The sequence below is a fragment of the Myodes glareolus genome, chromosome 6 (genome assembly GCF_982192425.1).
Source record: "Myodes glareolus chromosome 6, mMyoGla1.1, whole genome shotgun sequence".
NCBI classification, from domain to species: domain Eukaryota; kingdom Metazoa; phylum Chordata; class Mammalia; order Rodentia; family Cricetidae; genus Myodes; species Myodes glareolus.
In genome coordinates, this window is record NC_142031.1 from 83,451,908 (window position 1) to 83,472,050 (window position 20,143).

Here is a 20,143-nt window from a genome sequence, read left to right on the forward strand (position 1 = left end):
AGGCTCTTACTTAGTCTTTTTGATGAAACAGTTCACCAAGCAGAGGTTGTAACTGCATTTCTAGTAATTGCAGGCAAAGGCCTGCTCTATCAGTAGAATCTAATTCACACCAGCATCCTAATCATCTCATTAATGCCAGCCTTGGTGAGGGGCCTGCTACTTGGTAGGGAGATAGGCTTTTTTATGGCCTTTAATCTTGTTTTCCTAAGAGCACAACAAAGAGAAACCACTCCAACCCCTCCTTTGAGAGTAAAGATGTATAAATTATTAATCCATTTGGAAATGATGACTTTCAATTATCTAAATCTGCTTGAGGACTGAGCTTCTCCAGGCATTTTGGTGGGAAACACGTACAGGCTGAGAGACACACGGGGATAAATTGGAGACATGTAACTTAGACCTGCTTGGAACCTGAGCCTCCACCTTGGCAGGGATGAGTGTAGCTGTATTTGCAGGGGGAGGCGGGATGGGGGACACTCCTGTCACAACTGACACTGACCGTTTCCAGCCCATTTAAGCTCGGCTTGATGCAGAGCTCTCAAGCAGAGGCCTCTGTGCTCAGGGCAGCTTTACCTAACTCCACCAGGAACAATAACAAGAAGAAACAAACAACAAAACCTGGAGTCTGTACTTTCTATTTAGACTGTGAGTTATCTTTAAGTGTGCTGGGAGATTAAATATACGGATTAAGTAAAAACAACATCTAACCAAAAAGTTTTTCCAACATATTTCCCCCAGGAGTCATCCTCAAAACCAATAGGACCAACTTTTTTCTTTTTGGCTAGCTCTTTTTTATAGAACACAGAGTTCTAAAGAGGGAGGAGCCTTTTCCTATGCTTACCCAGTGAGAAGTCCATTAGCTATCTGCATATTCCACTGTGTCCTTCTGTCACCCCTCCCAGAAGATAAAGTACAATGCTGTCCTCCAAGAATTCAATTCAGATTCAATTCAATCCCAAAATTTCCAGATACTTAAAAAAAAAAATTCCTTGCTTCCCTGTTTTGACAGATTCCTTGGTTTAGAAGGCCAAGGAAGGAAGGAAGCCAGACCCCGAGACACTAACTGGTGAGCGAGGCCAGAGCTGGGCAGAGTACAGCTGTGGGTCTCATCCAACCTGCCATGGGAGTGGGGAACCCCTAGGAAGCACAAAAGCATTGGACCCTCCAAGAGAAGGCAATCTCTAGTTGGGTCACAGTCATGGCACCCTTGTCTCTTTCTGTCATTCCTGGGCCCCTGAGTAGGGCTGGATAGAGGCTTTTTGTCTTTGGGTATTTGGGAATTTTTGCCAGCGATCACAGTGGGAGACTTGTCTGAGATACCATAATGGTTCCTGCTGTATTGTTAGGTGAAATGAAACCCAAATGTCACAGGGAGAACAGGGAGAAAGTCCCCCACCCCTCTCTCCAGGCCGTATGTAGCTTGTGGAGCTGCTGCTTAGAGGATCTGAGCTCTCGCTGTCCTACTGGGAGACCGAGGAAAGGGAGACAGACTCGGGACGAGGACCTGTTTCCTATGTTGTCATTATGGCTCCTGGGAAGCATCTCGGGGGTTTTCCCCATTTGAATCTCCTATCCCACATTCTCATCAACCCTGTCTGTACCAGTGTCATGCTTGGATGCTCTCTCTCCCAAATATATTTTTGTCTGTGAGATTAACATTCACTTGGAGCCCCAGACACTGTAAGAGATGCTGAGGTTAGAGGTCAGCCAACTTCAGGGAGCCCAGCATCCTTTTCCCTCCAAAACAAGACCCCTTAGAGAAGAGATCCAGTCTGTCAGTTCCTAGTCCTCAGAGGGCCAAGTACAGGTTCTTAAAGGGTGATGGGTTTTATGGATTCAAAGAAATTACCCGGGAGCATCTACACATGGGAAGACTACATTGGGAAGCTGGTCAAGGTAACACTACAGAACCACCCTATCCAAGAAGACAGCCACCTGCCAAGAAAAGCCACTAAATTCTTTAAAAATTCAACTTAGAAATAAGTGTCTCATTGCATTAGCCACATGTCAAGTACCACCTAGGTCATGTGTGGCCTATGAAGACACAATGGTTCCACGAGAGAGGTTGGGCCAGGTACCTGCGGTCCAGGTCCCTCACTGTGCAGGCCTTCGCCACATGCTTACACTGTCCTACCTGGACAGCCCCATCCCTTCACACTCTCTCCTCTGCTTAGCTCCATCCTCCTCTACCCTTACAATCCAGAGCTAGCCCACTCCCTTTTGAACTCTCCCAGACCCCTCCCTATGCTGAGGTACTTGACTGCCTAAGAGGACCTCAGAGTCTTTCTTAATTTGCATGCAATCATTTATAGGCTGCTGGCAGCTGCGATTCTCTGACCATCCTGATGGCATTTACTTTATGTGCCACCTAAGATGGCGACTGTGGGAGGCCAAAGCTGTGTCTTGTTAATCGTACTCCTCATGGGCAGACGACAAGGACACGGGGTACTCAGGAACTTACAGTTCTGGTGGCTTTTGGTCATGTTCTCCGAGTCCAGGGCATGGTAGAATTCATAGGCAGAGCGGCCAAGGAGCTCCTCAGGGTGGTAACCAATCAGTTCCATGATTCTGATGAAAAAGAAACCAACAGGTGAGGAGGAAGGGCCAGATGAGCTTGGCAGAGCATGCGAGCAGGAGTTCCGGAAGCTCAACCGAGAAAACATCAAGTTCATACCCTGGTCACCACTTATTTATTTAAGCAAGACCCTGTCACACTGGGCCATCAACTGTGGATCATCCTCCCGCCCCACACCTCCTGTCCTTCCTGAAGTCCTGCACACGCAGCCTGCTGTCTAAGAAGTCCTGGGGCCAGCAAGGGTTCACCTCGCTCCACCTCCCGGCTCGCGCAGATGAATTTGTGAAAATCCAGGAGGGCAAAGGGTTGGTTTGATGTACAGGCAACTGCCCAGGTCAGAACAGGAGCAAGCGCTGAGGCCTCCTGACTCCCAGCTCGAGCACCTTCTAGTAGTCGTTGAAGAACATTTATGTGGACTCCTGTGGCCCAGGCAGGGAGATGGCTTGGTAAGGAAGAGCCAGGCAGGGAGAGCCACCTATGCTGTAGTGTCACCTCCTGCTTCTCAGGTGCCATCAGTGACCCGAGGTATGTCTCCAACAGCTCCTTTGCTCCCCTCTCCCCATCTCTCGGAAAGGAGAGGACAGAGATTGCTAAAGGGGAGAAACAGGAAACCAGTCCTCACAGATAAACAAGCAGCAAGGCCGGAACAGGGCATGGCTGTGCCGAGCATGGATATGTTCATTCTGTGTGGTGTCTGATTTGGGTGGGAACTGGCTAGGGGAGCCATGGAGAAGCACTGAAGCCTTCTGTGTGGAGACATGTGCGTGAGCAAAGGCCTGCTCGGGAACCACTGTGGTGGCCACCTTCTGTGTCACATGCCATTCCTGGGACTCTCTCTCCATCTCGATACGTCACACATTTTCTCTCATGAGTGCGTCGTCCAGTTTACTCTGCATATCACAAGTCAGAGCTGATGATATGGGCTCATTAAGATAATCCTACTTGGAAGCACATTCCTTTGGACATGGTTGTGTCCTGTGTCCCCTGGGCAGAGGCTAAGGACAAGGACAGGAAAACTAAAGCCCCATGTGCACAGCTTGCTGTTCCATATTCCTTCTGTCCACATGGGTATCACGCATGTGGCTCTCAGACTCCATCCTTCTAAAAGGTCATTTTCGACCTGCTCTTCTCTGGGCTGGGGAAAACTGCCCAGGTTCTGGGTATACCCAGAGTCCAGTCTTTGTTTCCAAGTGACTTTTCGGCTCACTGGCAGTGTGATGTGTACCCTTGGTCCTGGCCTATTCTCCAACTGTCTGCAAGCCTTAACTCTTGCAGGATCAGCCTGTGGCCTCTCTTTCTCCAGAGTCCCCTCCGATTCCTTCAGCCCTCAGAGTCCTGACGACCATGCGCAATGGTCCTAGGAAAGAAGCACTTGTCTCTCACATCCTGCGCTTTCTCCTATTGTCCCCGCCACAATGCGTGCTGAGCAAGCACTGCTCTCATGTCCTGTTTGTATCTAAGGCACAACCGAGGTCTGCCAATCCAGTGCCACCTTATCCCTAACCATCTCCTTTCCTTCCTTGAGCATGGTTGACCACCACATTGCATGCATGTTTACATGTATGTGCACATGCATGTACACACGTGAGTATCTCTAGCAGCCCATCATAATCTTCAGCCTATCGTTCCGTTTTGCATGGTGCCTGCTATTATGTGAACAGAGAAGAGGTAAGCTTTCTGACTAGATACGCTGACAGAGGTCCAAGTCTTTGTAACACAAAGGTTAGTGCTACTGAGCAAAAGGCTGAAGTGCAGCTGATTCAGCCCTGTAGTTCCCTAGTGAGAGGCTGGCTGAGTACTTGTGCCAACTGCCATCTCCATAGCGAGAGGACTCGCCCCCACTTGGTCTCTTGGCTCATTGGCCATCGACATGTTACCATAGCCTTGACCCTGGAGCGGGCACCCGAAGGTACTTGAGCTGAGATGAAGTTGGGGAGAATGAGGAGAGGAGCAATGTGTGGCTGTACCCACACACATACAGCACTCTTGGTAAGTCAGGTACATTTCAAACTTTGTCTGGGAGCCAGGACTATAGTGACAACAGGATGCTTACAGGGTCATTGATTGGCCAGTCCGACTGGGCAGAGGTAGAATTCTCTAGAAACCCTTAATACTGAATCCACTGGCCTTCTAAGAAAGAGATAATTCTCTTTCCTGGAGGAATCCCATTTCCTTTCATGATTAGGATCTTTCCATCAAAATGCCCCAAGTAAATATTATAATTAGCCTCATAATAAGATACTTTTATCTAATAACTGCATCGTCCATTCAAAGGCAGACAATGGGCAAGTTCTGGAAGACAAACAAGCCTAGATTTCAGACTTTCCAGTTATCTTCCCACTAGCAGCTCTCCTTTATCTTGTCAGCCAAAATAAATATTTAATATCCCTCTTCGTTCCTTTAAACAGACCCCTGTAAAAACTGGGAAATGCACAGGGCTCAAACACAATCACAGAACGTTTGGGTCATCAGACTTCACAAAGCCAGGAAGCCCTAACTTAAAGCTAATGGCCATTCGCCCCTAGCCACAGGCACACCGACGCCACAGGGAGGTTAAAGAACTGAGCTTGTTTATGGGGTCTGCCGCTCCGGCCCCTGCGGCCGTCCCTGCTCGTTTTCCTGGCTGCACAAGAACAGGCTCTGATAGGAGTGGCAGCTGCTCTCTCCATCAGGAGAGGAACCACTTCTTCCTCCTAATTAGAGATCCTTGACTCGCTGGGGGAAGGTCAGCTGGGGTCACCCAGAAACTTGAAAGTCAACTAAGGGCCGATGTGAGAGGAGAGGGCAATGTGAAAAGACTGAACTCATCAGGTCTCAAAGTTGAGGACAGAGCATATTCTTTAATAACAAGCAGAAAAAGATGGAGGTAGCAGAGACAAGGCCAAGCAGCTACAAGGAGGCAGGAGAAGAAGAAAGAGAGAAAATAGATGATGCATAGTCAAAAGATTACTTGGTTCTGAGGCCAGTGTTACCCCAAGAAAGTATGTGGTGGACCAGACTCTGGCAACGGCCTTCAAAGAGAGATGACTTACTCACCACCCACAATGGCTCTCTGTTCTTAAAATGCTGTGCAAGTGTGACTGTGGAGATGGCTTCGTGGGTTAAGTGCTCTCTGTGCAGGCTTGAAGATCTGAGTTCAGATCCCCAGCCTCTATGTAAGAAGCCATTATATGACAGAACATGTCTGTAACTCTGCTGCCAGAGGTGGGGGTGGGGGTGATATAACGGGCAGACCCGGGTAGCTTACTGGCCAGCCAGTCTAGCCAAAACAGTAAGTTCTAGGCTCTCTGAGAGAACCTGTTTTAAAAAATGAGGTAGAGAAGGCTGACCTCTGACCTTCAGAAGCACGACTACAGGCAAGCGAATCCATACACACATGTACACACAGATGCACACAAAATAGTGTGGTATGTTAAAATACATGTTTATTAAGTGCTGTGTAGGATAGCCTTCCAGAACAAGGCAGGAAGGGAATTATTTTCTGAGTGTTGTCCCCTCAAGAGTCACATGCCTCGTGGGGCTCACTTTATTCCTCCCAGCCATTAACCACCATAGGCTGTTTATAAGCAGGACAGAGCTCACGGACTTCAGATGCCACTGCCTGGAGACCAGGAAGGCCTGGGTGCCATTTCTACCCTGTTCCCTCCAGAGGTAAAGGGTTTAAATAAGAGAGCTACCGAGTATTTGAACTCTTTATGAAGATGAAAGTTCTGAGCACTTTTAAAACACCTACTTGTTTCCCCAAGAATGCTTTCACAAGAAAATTCTTGCACTCAAGTCTACTCTTTCCTTCCATGCCTTCACGACCCTTGACACACTCATTTTTATTCTTTATGCTTATAAGCATTGGCAATGCATTTCTTTAATGATATCTAGACTATTCCCTGCTCAGATTTCAAGTGCTATTCATTTTAATACATTTTATATAGATTGTATTTGTATACTATATTGTATATTTTGGTTAAGTAACAGTCCTTAAACTTTTCACACTTCTTAAAATATTGCCCAGTTATATGAAGTCTATACAACCAGCTCCATGGTTGGTGGAAAATCAATTTCTACTCTCTCTGTGAGATGCACTGTCTGTCTGTAGGGTGAAGTGACACATCAGAAGGTAGCCGGGTCTCCATTCTAGACCTGTCCTACCCTGCATGCAACCAGCCATCTTTCAGCAGACAAAACCCCACAAACAGTATGAGAGAAATGTCAGGAGCAAATCATGGAATGGTTCAAACCGTGAGATCTAGGAAACTCTGAGGTAAACTCCAGAGAGAAATTCTAGAGCATTTCTAGCAGTCTAGATGAGGCAGGACAACACATGAGTATTTTACACACTCCAGCATGGTTAGGGGCTGATTCCAGAACACTGTCAACTGAGTAGGAACAAGAGCACAGGACGCATTAGAGTGTAACTTTCGGATCTAAAGAAGTACATGGTAACCACTGAGAGGTATAGAAACGGTTAATGCATGGGCCTGTGAAAATACTCAGAATCAATTTTACATACAACCAGAACATGTGCACTGTCCTTGCAAAAGATAACCCTTCACTTAAGACAACTACCATCCGCTAGAAAAAGCAGCAAAAAGTTTATGAAGTATCTCCAATGTCCAATAAATAAGACAATATTTTATAATTAATTATCTTGAAGTCAGTCTGTTTTCTTCTTCTTCTTCTTCTTCTTCTTCTTCTTCTTCTTCTTCTTCTTCTTCTTCTTCTTCTTCTTCTTCTTCTTCTTCTTCTTCTTTTGAGACAGAGTTTCTCTGTAGTTTTTGGAGCCAGTCCTGGAACTCACTATGTAGACCAGGCTGGCCTCAAATTCATAGAGATCTGCCTGCCTCTGCCTCCCAAGTGCTGGGATTAAAGATGTGTGCCACCACCACCCAGCACTATTCTTGGACTTAAACATAGCTGTCTTCACACATGCATATCTTACACATTTTTACTCTTTATAATTTCTTCCTTAAAACTGCATTTGTGTATACGTGTGTGGGTGTGCATGCCATGGTGTGTGTTTGTGGCAGTCAGAACATCACTTGAATTTGTTCTTCCACCATGTGGGTTTGGGGGGGCATCAAACTCAGGCTCTCAGGCTTGGCAACAGATGCCTCTTGGCTGAGCCATCTCACCAACTTCTATCCCTGAGCCTCATCTCTTCTCTCACTTCATTCTTTTCTCCTAAGCTCTTTGAATAAAATGAATTCACCATAAATCTTTTCCCCAAAGGTTTATTTTAACTGTGTGTGTATGCGTGTATGTATGGTGTAGGAGGGTCTTCTTTCTATGTGTTGCTTTCATTGGTTGAATAAAGAAAAACTGCCTTGGCCTTTTGATAGGGCAACCCTTAGGTGGGTGGAGTAGACAGAACAGGATGCTGGGAAAAAGGGAAGTGTGGCAGACGCCATGATTCTCCTGCCCAAGACAGACCCTGGTTAGACTCATGCTGGTAAGCCACAGTCAAGTGGCGATACACATTAATTTGAGATGGGTTAAACGAATATGTGAGTTAGCCAATAAGGGGCTGGAGATAATGGGCCAGGCAGTGTTTAAATGAATACAGTTTCTGTGTAATTATTTAGCTTAGGGGGCTAAGCTAGCCAGGCAGCGGGATGCAGCCTGCTACTTTTACTACATATGTATACATGTGAGTACAGGTGCCAGAGGTTGGATTCCTCTGTAAGTAGAGTTACAAGTAGTTATAATAATGTGTGTGGGGGGGAGTGTGGGATGGGGACAGACAGACAGACTTAACATTCAGGTTCTCTGCAAGAGCAGTATGCACCCTTAACTACTGAGTCATCACTTCAGCCCCATACCATAAGTCTTTCTAACTCACTAAGCTAACTCCTGGTTGTGTCCTATATTGTTTTCACAAAACAGGGTTGCTCTCAAATTCCTTGCCTGTAAAGACTAAATGGTTGTATTCATTAGTTTCAAATGCTTACTATAATTTTCATATATCTTTCCAAGTTACAGGATGTCTTAATCAGGGTTTCAATTGCTATGAAAAACACTATGACTGAAAAGCAAGTTGGGGAGGAAAGGGTTTATTTGGCTTATGCTTTAGCATTGCTGAAGAAAGTCAGGACAGGAACTCAAACAGGGCAAGATCCCAGAGGCAGGGGCTGATGCAGAGGCCATGAGGGGTGCTGCTTACTGCTTTGCTTCCCATGGCTTGCTCAGCCTGCTTTCTTATAGAACTGAGGACCAGCAGCCCAGAAATGGCATCATCTACCATGGTGATCAATCACTAATTGAGAAAATGCCTTACAGCTAGATCTCAAGGAGACATTTCCTAACTGAGGCTCTTTCCTCTCTGATGATTCTAGCTTGTGTCAAATTGACACACAAAACTACCCAGTACACAGGAAGACTCACAAAAACATCACACAGGGTCTACACATGATTTTTCCAAGAAAACTTCTAGTCTTGATGAATTGGCTTTCTTCACAGTTATTTTACTTGGCCACTAGATGGCATCTCCACATGAATTAAAAAACCCAACCCCTTTAAAGGATTTGAAAATGACTGGTCTTCCTTGGAAGAGTGGAATTCACTGTGGTTTCATTAGGCTGCTGGTATCTCAGGCTCAGAACTCTTAGTTACCAGGGATCATTTCTTCCTTCTTTGATATAATAGTTTAGACACATGGCAGATGTTCCCTAGTATTTAGACACATGAATTAGTTCCCTAGTATTTTAAAAAGCAGACTAATAACTTATATTTGAGTGCACAGAGGAGAAGAACATCAATTATGCTGACAATAAAGACATCCTTAGCACTCAGGAAGCTAGGGCAGGAGGATTGCTGCAAACTGCAGGCCATCCTTGGGTGGGTGGGTGCTGGAGGGAAAGACCTGGCTAAGCAACTTTACATCCTGTTGTCTGGGTGACAACAGTCAGTCATAAACAGATTGTACACCCTTCATCTGTAAAAGCAGATGCTCACATCTCCCAACACGACATCTGAAAAGTTTTGGGTTCTAGACCATTTTGGATTTTGAATTTCCAAGGTTGAGTTAAGAAACTCTACACAATAATTTCCCCAAACTCTCAAATCTGAAACATGTTTGGTTCCAAGTTTTTCAGATAAGCAATAATGTCTAAGTCATGACTAGTCTGTACATAATTGGCAATGGCAGAAGTTATTGGAGGGTTTTAAAGTATTTACTGTCTCAAATAATTAATAGAGAATATCAAGCACCCCTCCCCCTCCTAAGGGAGCATAAATGTGTCTTCAACCACAGGGGCATCAGAATTGGTTGTTTTAAATTGACTGATTGTGGAAACCAGAGAGTTCAACAAGTGATTTGAGACTCCTGTGTTGTCTCTCTCTTCCCTTTCTATGACCCCTCCCTTTTCTCTTATTAAATATATGAAGACCACAGACACCATCAAAGGAAAGTACCAAACTGCCTCAAATGTGACTGTGGATTCAAGCTGCCTGCCTTTCTTGTCTCTGGGTAAAATGGGGGGGAGCCCTGCCCTACACTGGCCATCATGTGTAGGTGCTGGGTTTGGAGCAGCTCTCTCAGAAGGGTATGTTAATGTGTATATGCACATACACACACTGCTTGCTCACCATCCCAACACAGTGAGAACAGAACTAGCCCCTCCCCCAACCCAAAGCAATGGAGAAATAACACAGAGGGATTAAACACTTAAAATAGTCCCTTAGTCATCTGTCATTGTCAGTTCGTCAGCCTGTACCCTGGTTACCTAATCGGCTAATCAGTTAGCGCTCCATGTGGAGCAGCACTCTGTGTTTGCATCCTTCTGCCGTCGTCTCTCCAGCACAACAGAACTGTGTGTGTTGGGCCATGCCATCAGGTTCCTTGAAAGGCAAGGCTATGCACGAAATAGTGTGTCCTTAGACATCATAAGCAGCATCTCTCTCTCCACGATGAGTCATGAAGCCCTAAATTATAGGATCCTTCAAGCAAGTATCTACTCTGCCTGTCAATCCTAAGCCAGACTGAAGAAGATACCACTGTGCCCCTCCCATTTCTGTGTACATGGTGTCTTCAGTTCCTTCAAGGACCCATTTCTTGTGACTTTCTCTCCTTCCTTTAACCCAGGGCAAGCGTTTTTACCTGAAACCCATTCAAACCACAATAATGAATGAACAGATTAGCATCAAACTAACTTTCCATGGAATATTTCCCTCATCTTAAAAATAATCAAGTCTGAGGGTTCCTTTTAAAAAAATCTTTTCTGTTATCTACAGGTGGCAAGTGATTTGAGGCCAGCAGGGCTTTCCCCACTCATGAACCTGGTGATGGCTGAGATCTATTCAGAGGCACCTTCAATGTCCATTACCCACAGCCCTGGCCACTTCCAGGTGGCTGGATAAGAGTCCCATGTCACTTCAAAGCTGGTGACATGCATCAGGCATTGGGACTTCTCAGGGTATCTGAGAAGACTGCTGAGAGCTGTCTTCTGTTCAGAATGCTCATGTGGATGCTAGGCTAATTGTGATGAGCAATCGTTTCCTGAACAGGGTCCAGGGACCATCACCATAACAGCAGTGGCAATACTCAAATGACTATCTGTGCTGACTGACGGAGTTCAGCTTTCCCTCCCTCTAAGGTTGTAGCCTTTTCCTAATCACTTAACAATAAACTTACTTAATAAACACTACTTCCCACTGCCTTGAGTTCTAACTCTGTTGTAGTCAGAACTAGGACACAGGAATATGCAAGGATTCTTTTGCATAACTTCTGAGATGGGGCTGTAAGCGATAGCCAATCATGAGATGAAGACCAGGCCCATTTAGACTCAGAGTGGAGAATATAAGCTTAATCTAGAAAGCAGAAATGCTTCCATGTAAGAATCAGATGCCCTTAGATGTCTAGCTGGGAAAGAGAGGAGCTGGGCCTGAGACTGTAGAAACTTCCAGTGTTGTGGGAATTTATTCAGCCAACAGTTGGAGAATATGAAGCTCCACTCAGCCTTCCTTGATCTCTACAACCCAAGAGGGCATGTGACTTCTCTCTCTCTCCTTTAAAGACATCACTTGTCCGCAGACAAGAAGCTACACCTTAAGGCTGGAATGAATTCTCACAACATTTCCCCCTTTTCTGTCTTGGGCCATGGAGGCCTCCCGATGGGAATACCAGGTTTGCTTGTGTGGGCCACAGGCTTTCAGAAGCAAACTCATTGCCTTGAGCTCAGGAGGAAAATCTTTGCTTTGGGGAGGCCAGGGATGGATATGAGCTGAGATTCAGCCTCCTCATGCTATGGAATAGCATTGTGCTTCTCTTGACCTCTTCTCACAATGACCCTATGAAATACACCCAGAACAAACCATTCACTTCAGAAGGAGTGACCTAGAGTTTCAGGTAATACAAAGTTGACTTGGGACACTACAGATTTGAGGTCTTGCTGGGTAAGGCAGTCGGTCATGGTGGTACCATTTACTCAGGCAAGGTATAACCAAGCCCAGTCCCTCACTGGGTTTTCCTTCCCCTGGTGCAAGCCATTGCAATCTGTTCTGTCTTTCTCCTTCACATCTATATCCCAGTAGCAGGACAGGAGGGGGTAAGAAACTGCCTTCCTTGTGCAGCCTTCGGTGTCTCCCAACTTTAATAAAGGTGAGAACAAGAGCATACACTGACGATGTATGAAAACATCAGGACCTAGGCTGTCTAGTCCAAATCTACACTCTTTATCACTTCTGGGTCCCTCAAGAGAATGTCCAGTTGCCTTCAAATAATGGATTAGACTTTAGCCTAGCTCACTTTACTTAAAGTCTTCACAAGGAGGCTAGCTGCTTAGAATGAGTCTGTACATAGCAGGGGTAAAGGCTGAGTGAAACCTGTCAGTCACGGAAAAGAACTGGAGAAAGTCAACTAATGTGGGTCAATATCCAGGCCAAAACTCTATACTTCTGGCTAGGCTTTGAATCAGAATACTTAAAGAATTTCTTTTAGACTCTTGTCATGTGGGACAAGAAACTGCCCTTGAAAATTTCTCCTGGAACTAGATACATAAGTGAACAAATATGTACACACCATGATAATAACAATAATCACATCAGAACAGCTCTGAAGACAGCTCCTTAGGCTATGTCAATGGGAGACTTCACACTATGATGCTAGGGACCTCTGAGTAGGACTGGTAAAATGACATTAGGTCCAGAAACTTGCATCAGGCAATAAGACACTCAGGTCCAATTTCTGTGCCCTGTAGGTACACTCTCACACACGGAGACACTCAGGTAAGACCCACCCTCCCCCTGTTCACGCCACATATTCTCAAGGCCGCACCTGTCATCACAGTAGGTGAACTTCATGTCCATGCTGTGGCGGCTCAGGAAAGTCTTACTGTCCAAGGGGATGTCCATGTGTGATGGGTGCTGGATCGGCTCACACATGATGATGAGGCACGACAGCAGGGGCTCCTTGTAGCCACAGAGGCTACTGTGAGGGGGGCAGTTGTTGTAGACTCTCACTTGTCCAGTGCAGTGCAAGACCTGGGGACAAGCAACAGAAGGCAGAAAAGTCTGAGGATGCTGAAGATGGGTCAGGGCTTTAGGCACCCCCAGCTTCCAGGCTACAGAATACTGAGTCTCCAACCCACAGCTAACGGCCTACCTTCCAGGTGGCTGACTTGAGGTTGACAGTCCGGCCTCTGTTGGTCACTGTGCATTTCATCCTCATGAAGAAGTCACGTTCGGTAGACATATCTTTGCTTTTCTTCCCAAAGCCAGAACCTGAGTGGGGAAGGGTGTGGAAACCAGCCACATTAGTTCAAATCACAATGTTTCCAGGTAACTTGTAGCCCATGTTTCCTAGCCGTTTGTAGTCTAGTGTTACAGACTGCCATGGACACAAAGTCCTTCATGCCTACAGACTAATGGTATCTCAGCTGCTGCACCTTAAATCCTGGCTGGATTGTGGTCAGAACTAGAGGACAGAACTATGTCAAGGAAGCGTTTTACAAAACTTCTAGTTCTGGCCACTCAGGGCTCGATGGCTAACACCAGGTCCGTGGAGACTCAGAATGGAGGGCCTGCTGGAAGGCAGAGCTGCTCTCCTGCAGAAACCAGATGCCTTTGATGTTCGTGTTGGATAGAGAGGTGCTGGGCCTGAGGAAGGCTGAGTAGAAGCTCCTGTGTTACTGTATTACTAGGAACATGACCATCCAAGGCAGGCACCGCCCCATCATTTGGTACCTACTGCACACAGCATGCAGTCACTTAGTGCACTCAGTGTTTGTCACCTGAGAGTAGCAAGGCTCTGACCAGTCTCAGCATGGGGCAGGCCTGGTCCTCTCGTTAAGGCAGACCATGGTTACTCCAAGGACATAAGTCTTTCCAGTTAGAACTTTCCTGGACACTCCTGTCTACTCTTCCTAACCCATCTCTCAGGAACGTGAACAATCTGTATCCTATCTGAATCCTGGGACCACCATGTTCTGAATTAGTTTTCTTCTTAAGGTGACATGTGTCAAGGAGGGGAGGGAAATGAACACACACATATACTTATACATACACTCACACATTCACAAATTACACACTCACACACACATTCTCTCTCTCTCTCTCTCTCTCTCTCTCTCACACACACACACACACACACACATTCTCTCTCTCTCTCTCTCTCTCTCTCACACACACACACACACACCTTCTTTTAACTGGAACTGGGTAGACAAGTCTATCTTAAAGATGTTCTTCACAAAGATCAATTAGATCACCTTTCATTCAGGATTAAATAAATCACTGAGACAAAGAACATACAGCGTCTTTCTTTGTACAAGTCCCTAAGGCCTGCCCAGTTTTTCTGCTTCTTGTTACACAGAGTGGTAAATACAAGGCCAGGTGTGTCTAAATGGTGTCTGACCGCCATCTCCATTCTGGGCCTTACCGGGCCCAGCATCAGAGAGCAATCTAGATCCTTCCTTCAGAGAGCCACACTGCTCTTTCCAAGAGAAGCTGGCAACCTCCACACCCAGACCTCAAAGGAACCTGATTTATTTGACTGACATAGTTTGGAAGAGCTGTGTATCCAAAGAATCGAGATCCTTGAACTGACCTTAAATATCTTTTGGGAACTCACTCAGTGACAGATTGAAAGTTGTTCTGATAAACTGTTTCTCCCATAATTATGTTTCTTATAATTTTAGTTTTTAGGGGGGTTTATATATGATGAATATAACTGTACTGAGGGGAGCCCCAGGACTTAGGAATGAGGGAACTTGCTCCCAACTGTCTGCTGGACAACGTTTGAGGCCTTACACCTCATCAGAGAACATTCCACAACCTGTCTCCCACTCTTTTCTTCCTCCAGGAATCTACCCTGACCCTTTGTTTTTAGATCACGAATTGAGTCTATGCAGACTGAAACCTTCAGTGAGGACTTGCTGATTCTCTGAGTTTGACTGATCTCAAATCCCATTCATGAATCAACGAGCAGAAGGCGCTTAGCTGTGAGCCAGGACCCATGAAAGCTAGAAAATCCCGGCCTCAGCCTCGTGTCTGCCATTGATTTAAAAAGCCTAGGAGTGAGACACTTAGTACAGCTAACAGAATCAAGCTGAGACTCCGGTTAGTATTGAACTGAGATCAAGAGCCCAGGGGCCAGGAGTTCTCCAATAAAGCAGAGAGAGCCAGCTCCTTAGAAAGTGCTTCTGAGTGCTCACGAGCAAAAATGAGCAGACCAGAGTGGAAACTGTGTGTCTCAAAGGCCACACTACAGCTTCTTTGACAAGAAGTTTTTGTCAAGTTTTTGACAAGTTTTTGTTTTGTTCTGTTTCTTTGTTTGGTTTTTCTTTTAAATTTGGTTTTGATTGGGAGAGGCGGGGGGAAGATAAGTGGGATCAGAATGCATGATGTGAAATCCACAAAGAATCAATAAAAGTTTAAAAAGAAAGTGATTCTGAAACCCAGGTAAGTTGGGTAATCTCAGGATTTGAGAGGGAGTATTACAGGTTTGAGGCCAGCCTGGGCTACTCTGTAAGATCCTATCTCAGGGAAGTAGGGAGAGAAAGAAAAGGCTATAATGACAGCCCCTTCATCATAAAGAACCAATCATTCTATACAGCCTAGAATTTCTCACCAGCACAGACAAGACATTAAATAAACTCATGGTGGTCCCTAGCCTTTGCACTCTGGGAGCCAGCTGGGCTAGGCCTTCGGATAGAAAGCAGTGATCCAAGCCGGGTCTTGAATCCCAACACTCAAGAGATGCGGAGTGAGATGTGAGTTCAAGGCCAGCCTGGTCTACAAGAGTTAGTTCCAGGACTGGCACCAAAGATACAAGATACACAGAGAAATCCTGTCTCAAAAAAAAAAAAAACCCAAAACAAACAAACACAACAAAACAAAACAAAAACCCAATAAAGCAAGCAAGCAAGCAGGGATCCAGGTGAGAGGTTGGGCATCACTGCAAAGGGAGGAGGCTATAATTCTACAAAGCTCTGTAAGCCCAAGTGAAGATTACAGCATTCTGTACCAACAGCGGAGGAAAGCCAACAAACACCGGCTTTTGCAGCACGCATGGTGATGAGAAAACCTTGCAGGTGTGGTATCCCTGCCTTTGTTATTCAGGTTGGATGAGCACACGCCCCATGGTAGTGACAGGTGAGAGGTGAGAAGGAGGATGTCTTGATAGGCAGTCTGTCCAGATCAGCAATAGGTGCTCAAGTTCAGAGAGGATCTTAGTAGTCACGGGGTGCCACTGCTGCCTACAGCTGTGACTCTGTTTGGTTTTGAAAGATTTTACTGTACTTTTATCCGTGGGTTTGTGTGCACATTTGTGCAAGTGCCCACAGAGACTAGAAGAGGCCACTTGATCTCCTGGAGCTGGAGCTACAGGCAGCTGTGAACCACTGCACATGGGAGCTGGGAGGCACACTCATGTCCTCTCGGGGGAGCAGCCTGTGCTCTTAACCACTGGGCTATCTCTCCAGCCCCAAAGTTTTAATTCTTCTGAAGATCCCCATTCACGCCTTTTTTTTTTGGAATGTTACTAGGGATGAACCAAGTGCCTTCTGTTTGTATGATCCTCATACCCACTGGACCTGGCTAGATACCCACAGAGTTTAGTATAACAGAGCTTTAAAATCTCCACAAAACTTTGCTGACCCAGTCTCATTGCCACAGGTCCCATTCACTTCATGGCTCCTGTAATAGTAGTCTTCAGTGATGATCTTAAGGGCCATGTTTTCTGACACACACCCAGCCAGGGTAGGCCTGAACCTTGCATTCACCAGCAAAATAGGGGCAGAAGTGATGATGGCCCGGTTTCTGGACTTAGGCCTGGGAAGGTCTGTCCGCTTCTACTATTGCAGTTTGCAGTTGGAAGGGAAGTACACGGTCCTGAGATGCCATGGGAGACAGCTATTCTAGAGCCCCCTTACGAAGCAGGCTACCGTGACGCTCCACAGAGTAAGCTGTGGTCACTTGTGCCCTAGCTACAAGCCACAGGTGAGCCATTTTGATCACTTCAGCCTAGTCCAGCCTCTGATGACTGCAATCCAGCTGATGTCATATAAAGCAAGAGACCTGCCCACAGAACCCACAGAAACTTGGGAGATTGCTTAAGCCTGTGCTTTGGTTGGTTTGATACATAACAAAAGACATCTGTAGCATTTCCCATAAATAACCTGGCGTAGATGAAGTTATTGGTTTGGGTGGCATCACTTGGCAGAGATAATTGATCTCAGGTGATGAAATCTCCTAGAGATGGCATCCTGACCTGAAAGAGTACCCTGGCAGTATGACATCAGGTGTCATGTATGGCCACCAAGAGTTTTTTCTGAGTCCTGGGTCATATAATCTCAACTCTGCATATCCACCCAAGAGCTGGTCCAACTGGAACTTATGGATGTCAGTTTTCCTGGTACCAGAGCATAATCCATCTGGCCTATATGTGTAGGTTTGGGAGAGGGGATCACTAGAAGAACATAAACAGAGAAGAACATTTTACCATTTTTGAGAGTCAGGTTCTCACGGATCTCCTCATGGTCACAAGGATGAGTGAAGTCAAAGATACTGTGTCCTGTTAGTTCTACCTGTTTGAAAAGCAAGGTCAGAATTAGTCACTCCTAACAATGAGGACAGATTCCAAGAAGGAAGCTGGGATAACTTCTAGATTTGGAGGCAGCGAGAAAATTGAATTGAATGGTCACTGACAGTCTCTGGCCAATGTTAGGTCCATAGACTTACAGATGTACCAGATCACTATTGCTGGTGACAGGAACTTGATTCATAAGGATCGCCATGTTAGTCTAGCTATAATAGATCGGCTAGGATGGTCACAAGCAATGTCCCCATGCCATTGGGAACATGCTCCTCAGGCTTGTGGCCCAAGAACTGTAATCATCAGGACGGGCATGTGAAAGGAGAACTCAAGCGAGATGGTGGCCAGGACCACCCATTAGTTTCTATCCCCCATATGAAGACATTTATCCCTTTTGAATAAGGCAGAGGAGGGTGTCACCTGGGTAAGTCCCATGAACTTGCTGATATTTTCCGACAGGAAGATCATATCACCGTCTTGGGTCACCACGGCAATGAAACCCTCCAAGGCCTTCAGGTACAAGTTATCCATCTGCTGGTCAGCCTCAGCTTCAGACTCATTCTCAGAACAGACTGGAAAGAGAGGGACAGATAACATGCATGAGTGAGGTGCTCAAACAGACACAACTGCAGGGGTAGAGGACTGCCCGCTGTGGCTCCGGGGCACAGGGTGGACTTCTTGGGAAATGCATACTGCCAACTAAGAGTCTGCCACATGCCTGATGAGGGGGCACTAGATGGAACACGCAGAACACACTGATAGTGATTTGGAGGTAGCGTAGTTATTGTGGTAACGGTTCTTGAGGTATGGTAGTACTAGAGACTAGAGATATTTTAGCTGCTAATATATGCGGAACAATCACCACAGGCAGACACTGCACTGAACATAGGCATCACGATGATTCATGACGTAGGAACCATTCCTATTCCCATTTTACAGATGTAGACTTGCAAGAGTTAAGCCGTTGCCAAAGGTTGTGAAGTCTAGGAAGTTAGCAAGCCCCAGGGGCTGAAGGCAGTGGCTATGTTCAGCCATCTTGTAGGCTTTGGAGTCAAATATTGCTTCTATTCCTAGATCTGTCTCCCACTAGGTGACGACTCTGGGTAACAACTGTTTCCTCATCAGCAAAACTGGACTAGTGATTTCCATCTCCTTGGTATCAACAGTTGTGAACACTTTGCCCCATCTGCTCCCTCTAAGACATTGCCATGATCCTCAAATTGTTCAGAGCCAAGGTAGAGAATTCACAGCACACACCTCACAAAGCTAAATAAACACTCGCATGTGATACAGTGGGGGGCACCCAAGTCGGGGTGCAGAGAGCAAGTGCTGTGGGGCTCAGCAGAGTAGAGTTAGTTTGTGGAGGTCAGAGGTGACGCCTTCCAAAGAAGCAGGACTGAGAAGGCTCAGGAGACAGAGGTCACACTAGGATGGAAAGAGAGGCTTGTCAGTCTGGATGAGATTGGGCTGCTGCTCCAAAATGCATGGGACAGGCTTCCTCCCAGTGCTGAGAGAGCCCACCTGGAGGCAGAAGACCCATCTCCCAGTATCACAGACTGCGCAAGTAAAGAAAGCTGGTGTTCTGAAGGACCTCCTCTCTCCCCGCCCAAGGGGCACAGAGGTGGCATCTCAGTGAACAGCACACAGAATAACTGAAAGAGAAAGAAACTTAGAGGTACAAAACAGAGTGAGAGAGCTCTACCCCAAACCATGTACTGCAGATACCCTGGACTACCCAGGACACATTCACTATCAACAAAATATGTGTTCTGCTCTTGTCTCAGGCTCTGGTCCCTCACTGGTATGCTTGGACTACAGACTGTGCCTTCTTCTAGTTTAGTATTTAAAGCCAATGTGTGTGTGCTTTGAAAATCTGCAAACCAGATGTAGTAGTGCAGGCCTTTAATCCCAGGAGGCAGAAGCAGGTGGCTCTCTGAATCTGAGGCCAGCCTAGTCTACAGAGTGAGTTTAAGGCTAGCCAGAGCTGCATAATATGACTTTGTCTCAAAGACAGAGACAATGACAACAACAAAAATGTGTACATCTAGCATGTTCATCTAGCACAAGATCAGTCCAAGAATTCCTGGCTTCATTTACAGAACAAGAGGCTTAGAAAGTAGGCTGCCACTTAAGACAGTTCATATTCGCCGATGTAAAAGGAGCCTTTCAAATGGGGACTCTTCCAGGGAGCATAAGACGCAATTAGATCTATGGGTCACTTGGCAAGTGACATCACTTATGCTGTGCAGTCTGATCAAAGACCCTTGCAGAAGCACGGGCACTGTTTAGTCCTCCTGTCTTCCTTTCTGTGAACCTTAAATGTGAGCATCAGAAGAGCAGCCCCAGGTATGGAGATGCACCTGTGAAGGGCCGTTAATGGGCTTGCTGGGGACCAGCTGCTTTTCAGGGCACAGAACCAGAGAACGAGCTGGAGTCCCGGATCCTGTTGTTTCTGTGGAGGACAAGCATGGTACTCTTCTTCCTTCGGTTCACCGAAAGGATGAGGCACAACGAAGGGAATGCCTTCTCTTCAGACCTGTGCC

General features: G+C 46.2%; 1 protein-coding gene across 2 annotated transcripts in view; it reads right to left on the bottom strand.

Moving 5' to 3' along the window:
- Epas1 (endothelial PAS domain protein 1) overlaps positions 1 to 20,143 on the bottom strand; it is an 82,165-nt gene that overhangs the window by 12,192 nt on the left and 49,830 nt on the right. For both annotated transcript variants that reach the window (XM_048416338.3, XM_048416339.3), the window contains exons 3-7: positions 18,021 to 18,172; positions 17,508 to 17,592; positions 13,170 to 13,288; positions 12,843 to 13,048; positions 2,462 to 2,568 (exon numbers count right to left, since the gene is read on the bottom strand). In XM_048416338.3, coding sequence (XP_048272295.2) covers positions 2,462 to 2,568; positions 12,843 to 13,048; positions 13,170 to 13,288; positions 17,508 to 17,592; positions 18,021 to 18,172 — 669 coding nt within the window. The remainder of the gene's footprint in view (positions 1 to 2,461; positions 2,569 to 12,842; positions 13,049 to 13,169; positions 13,289 to 17,507; positions 17,593 to 18,020; positions 18,173 to 20,143) is intronic.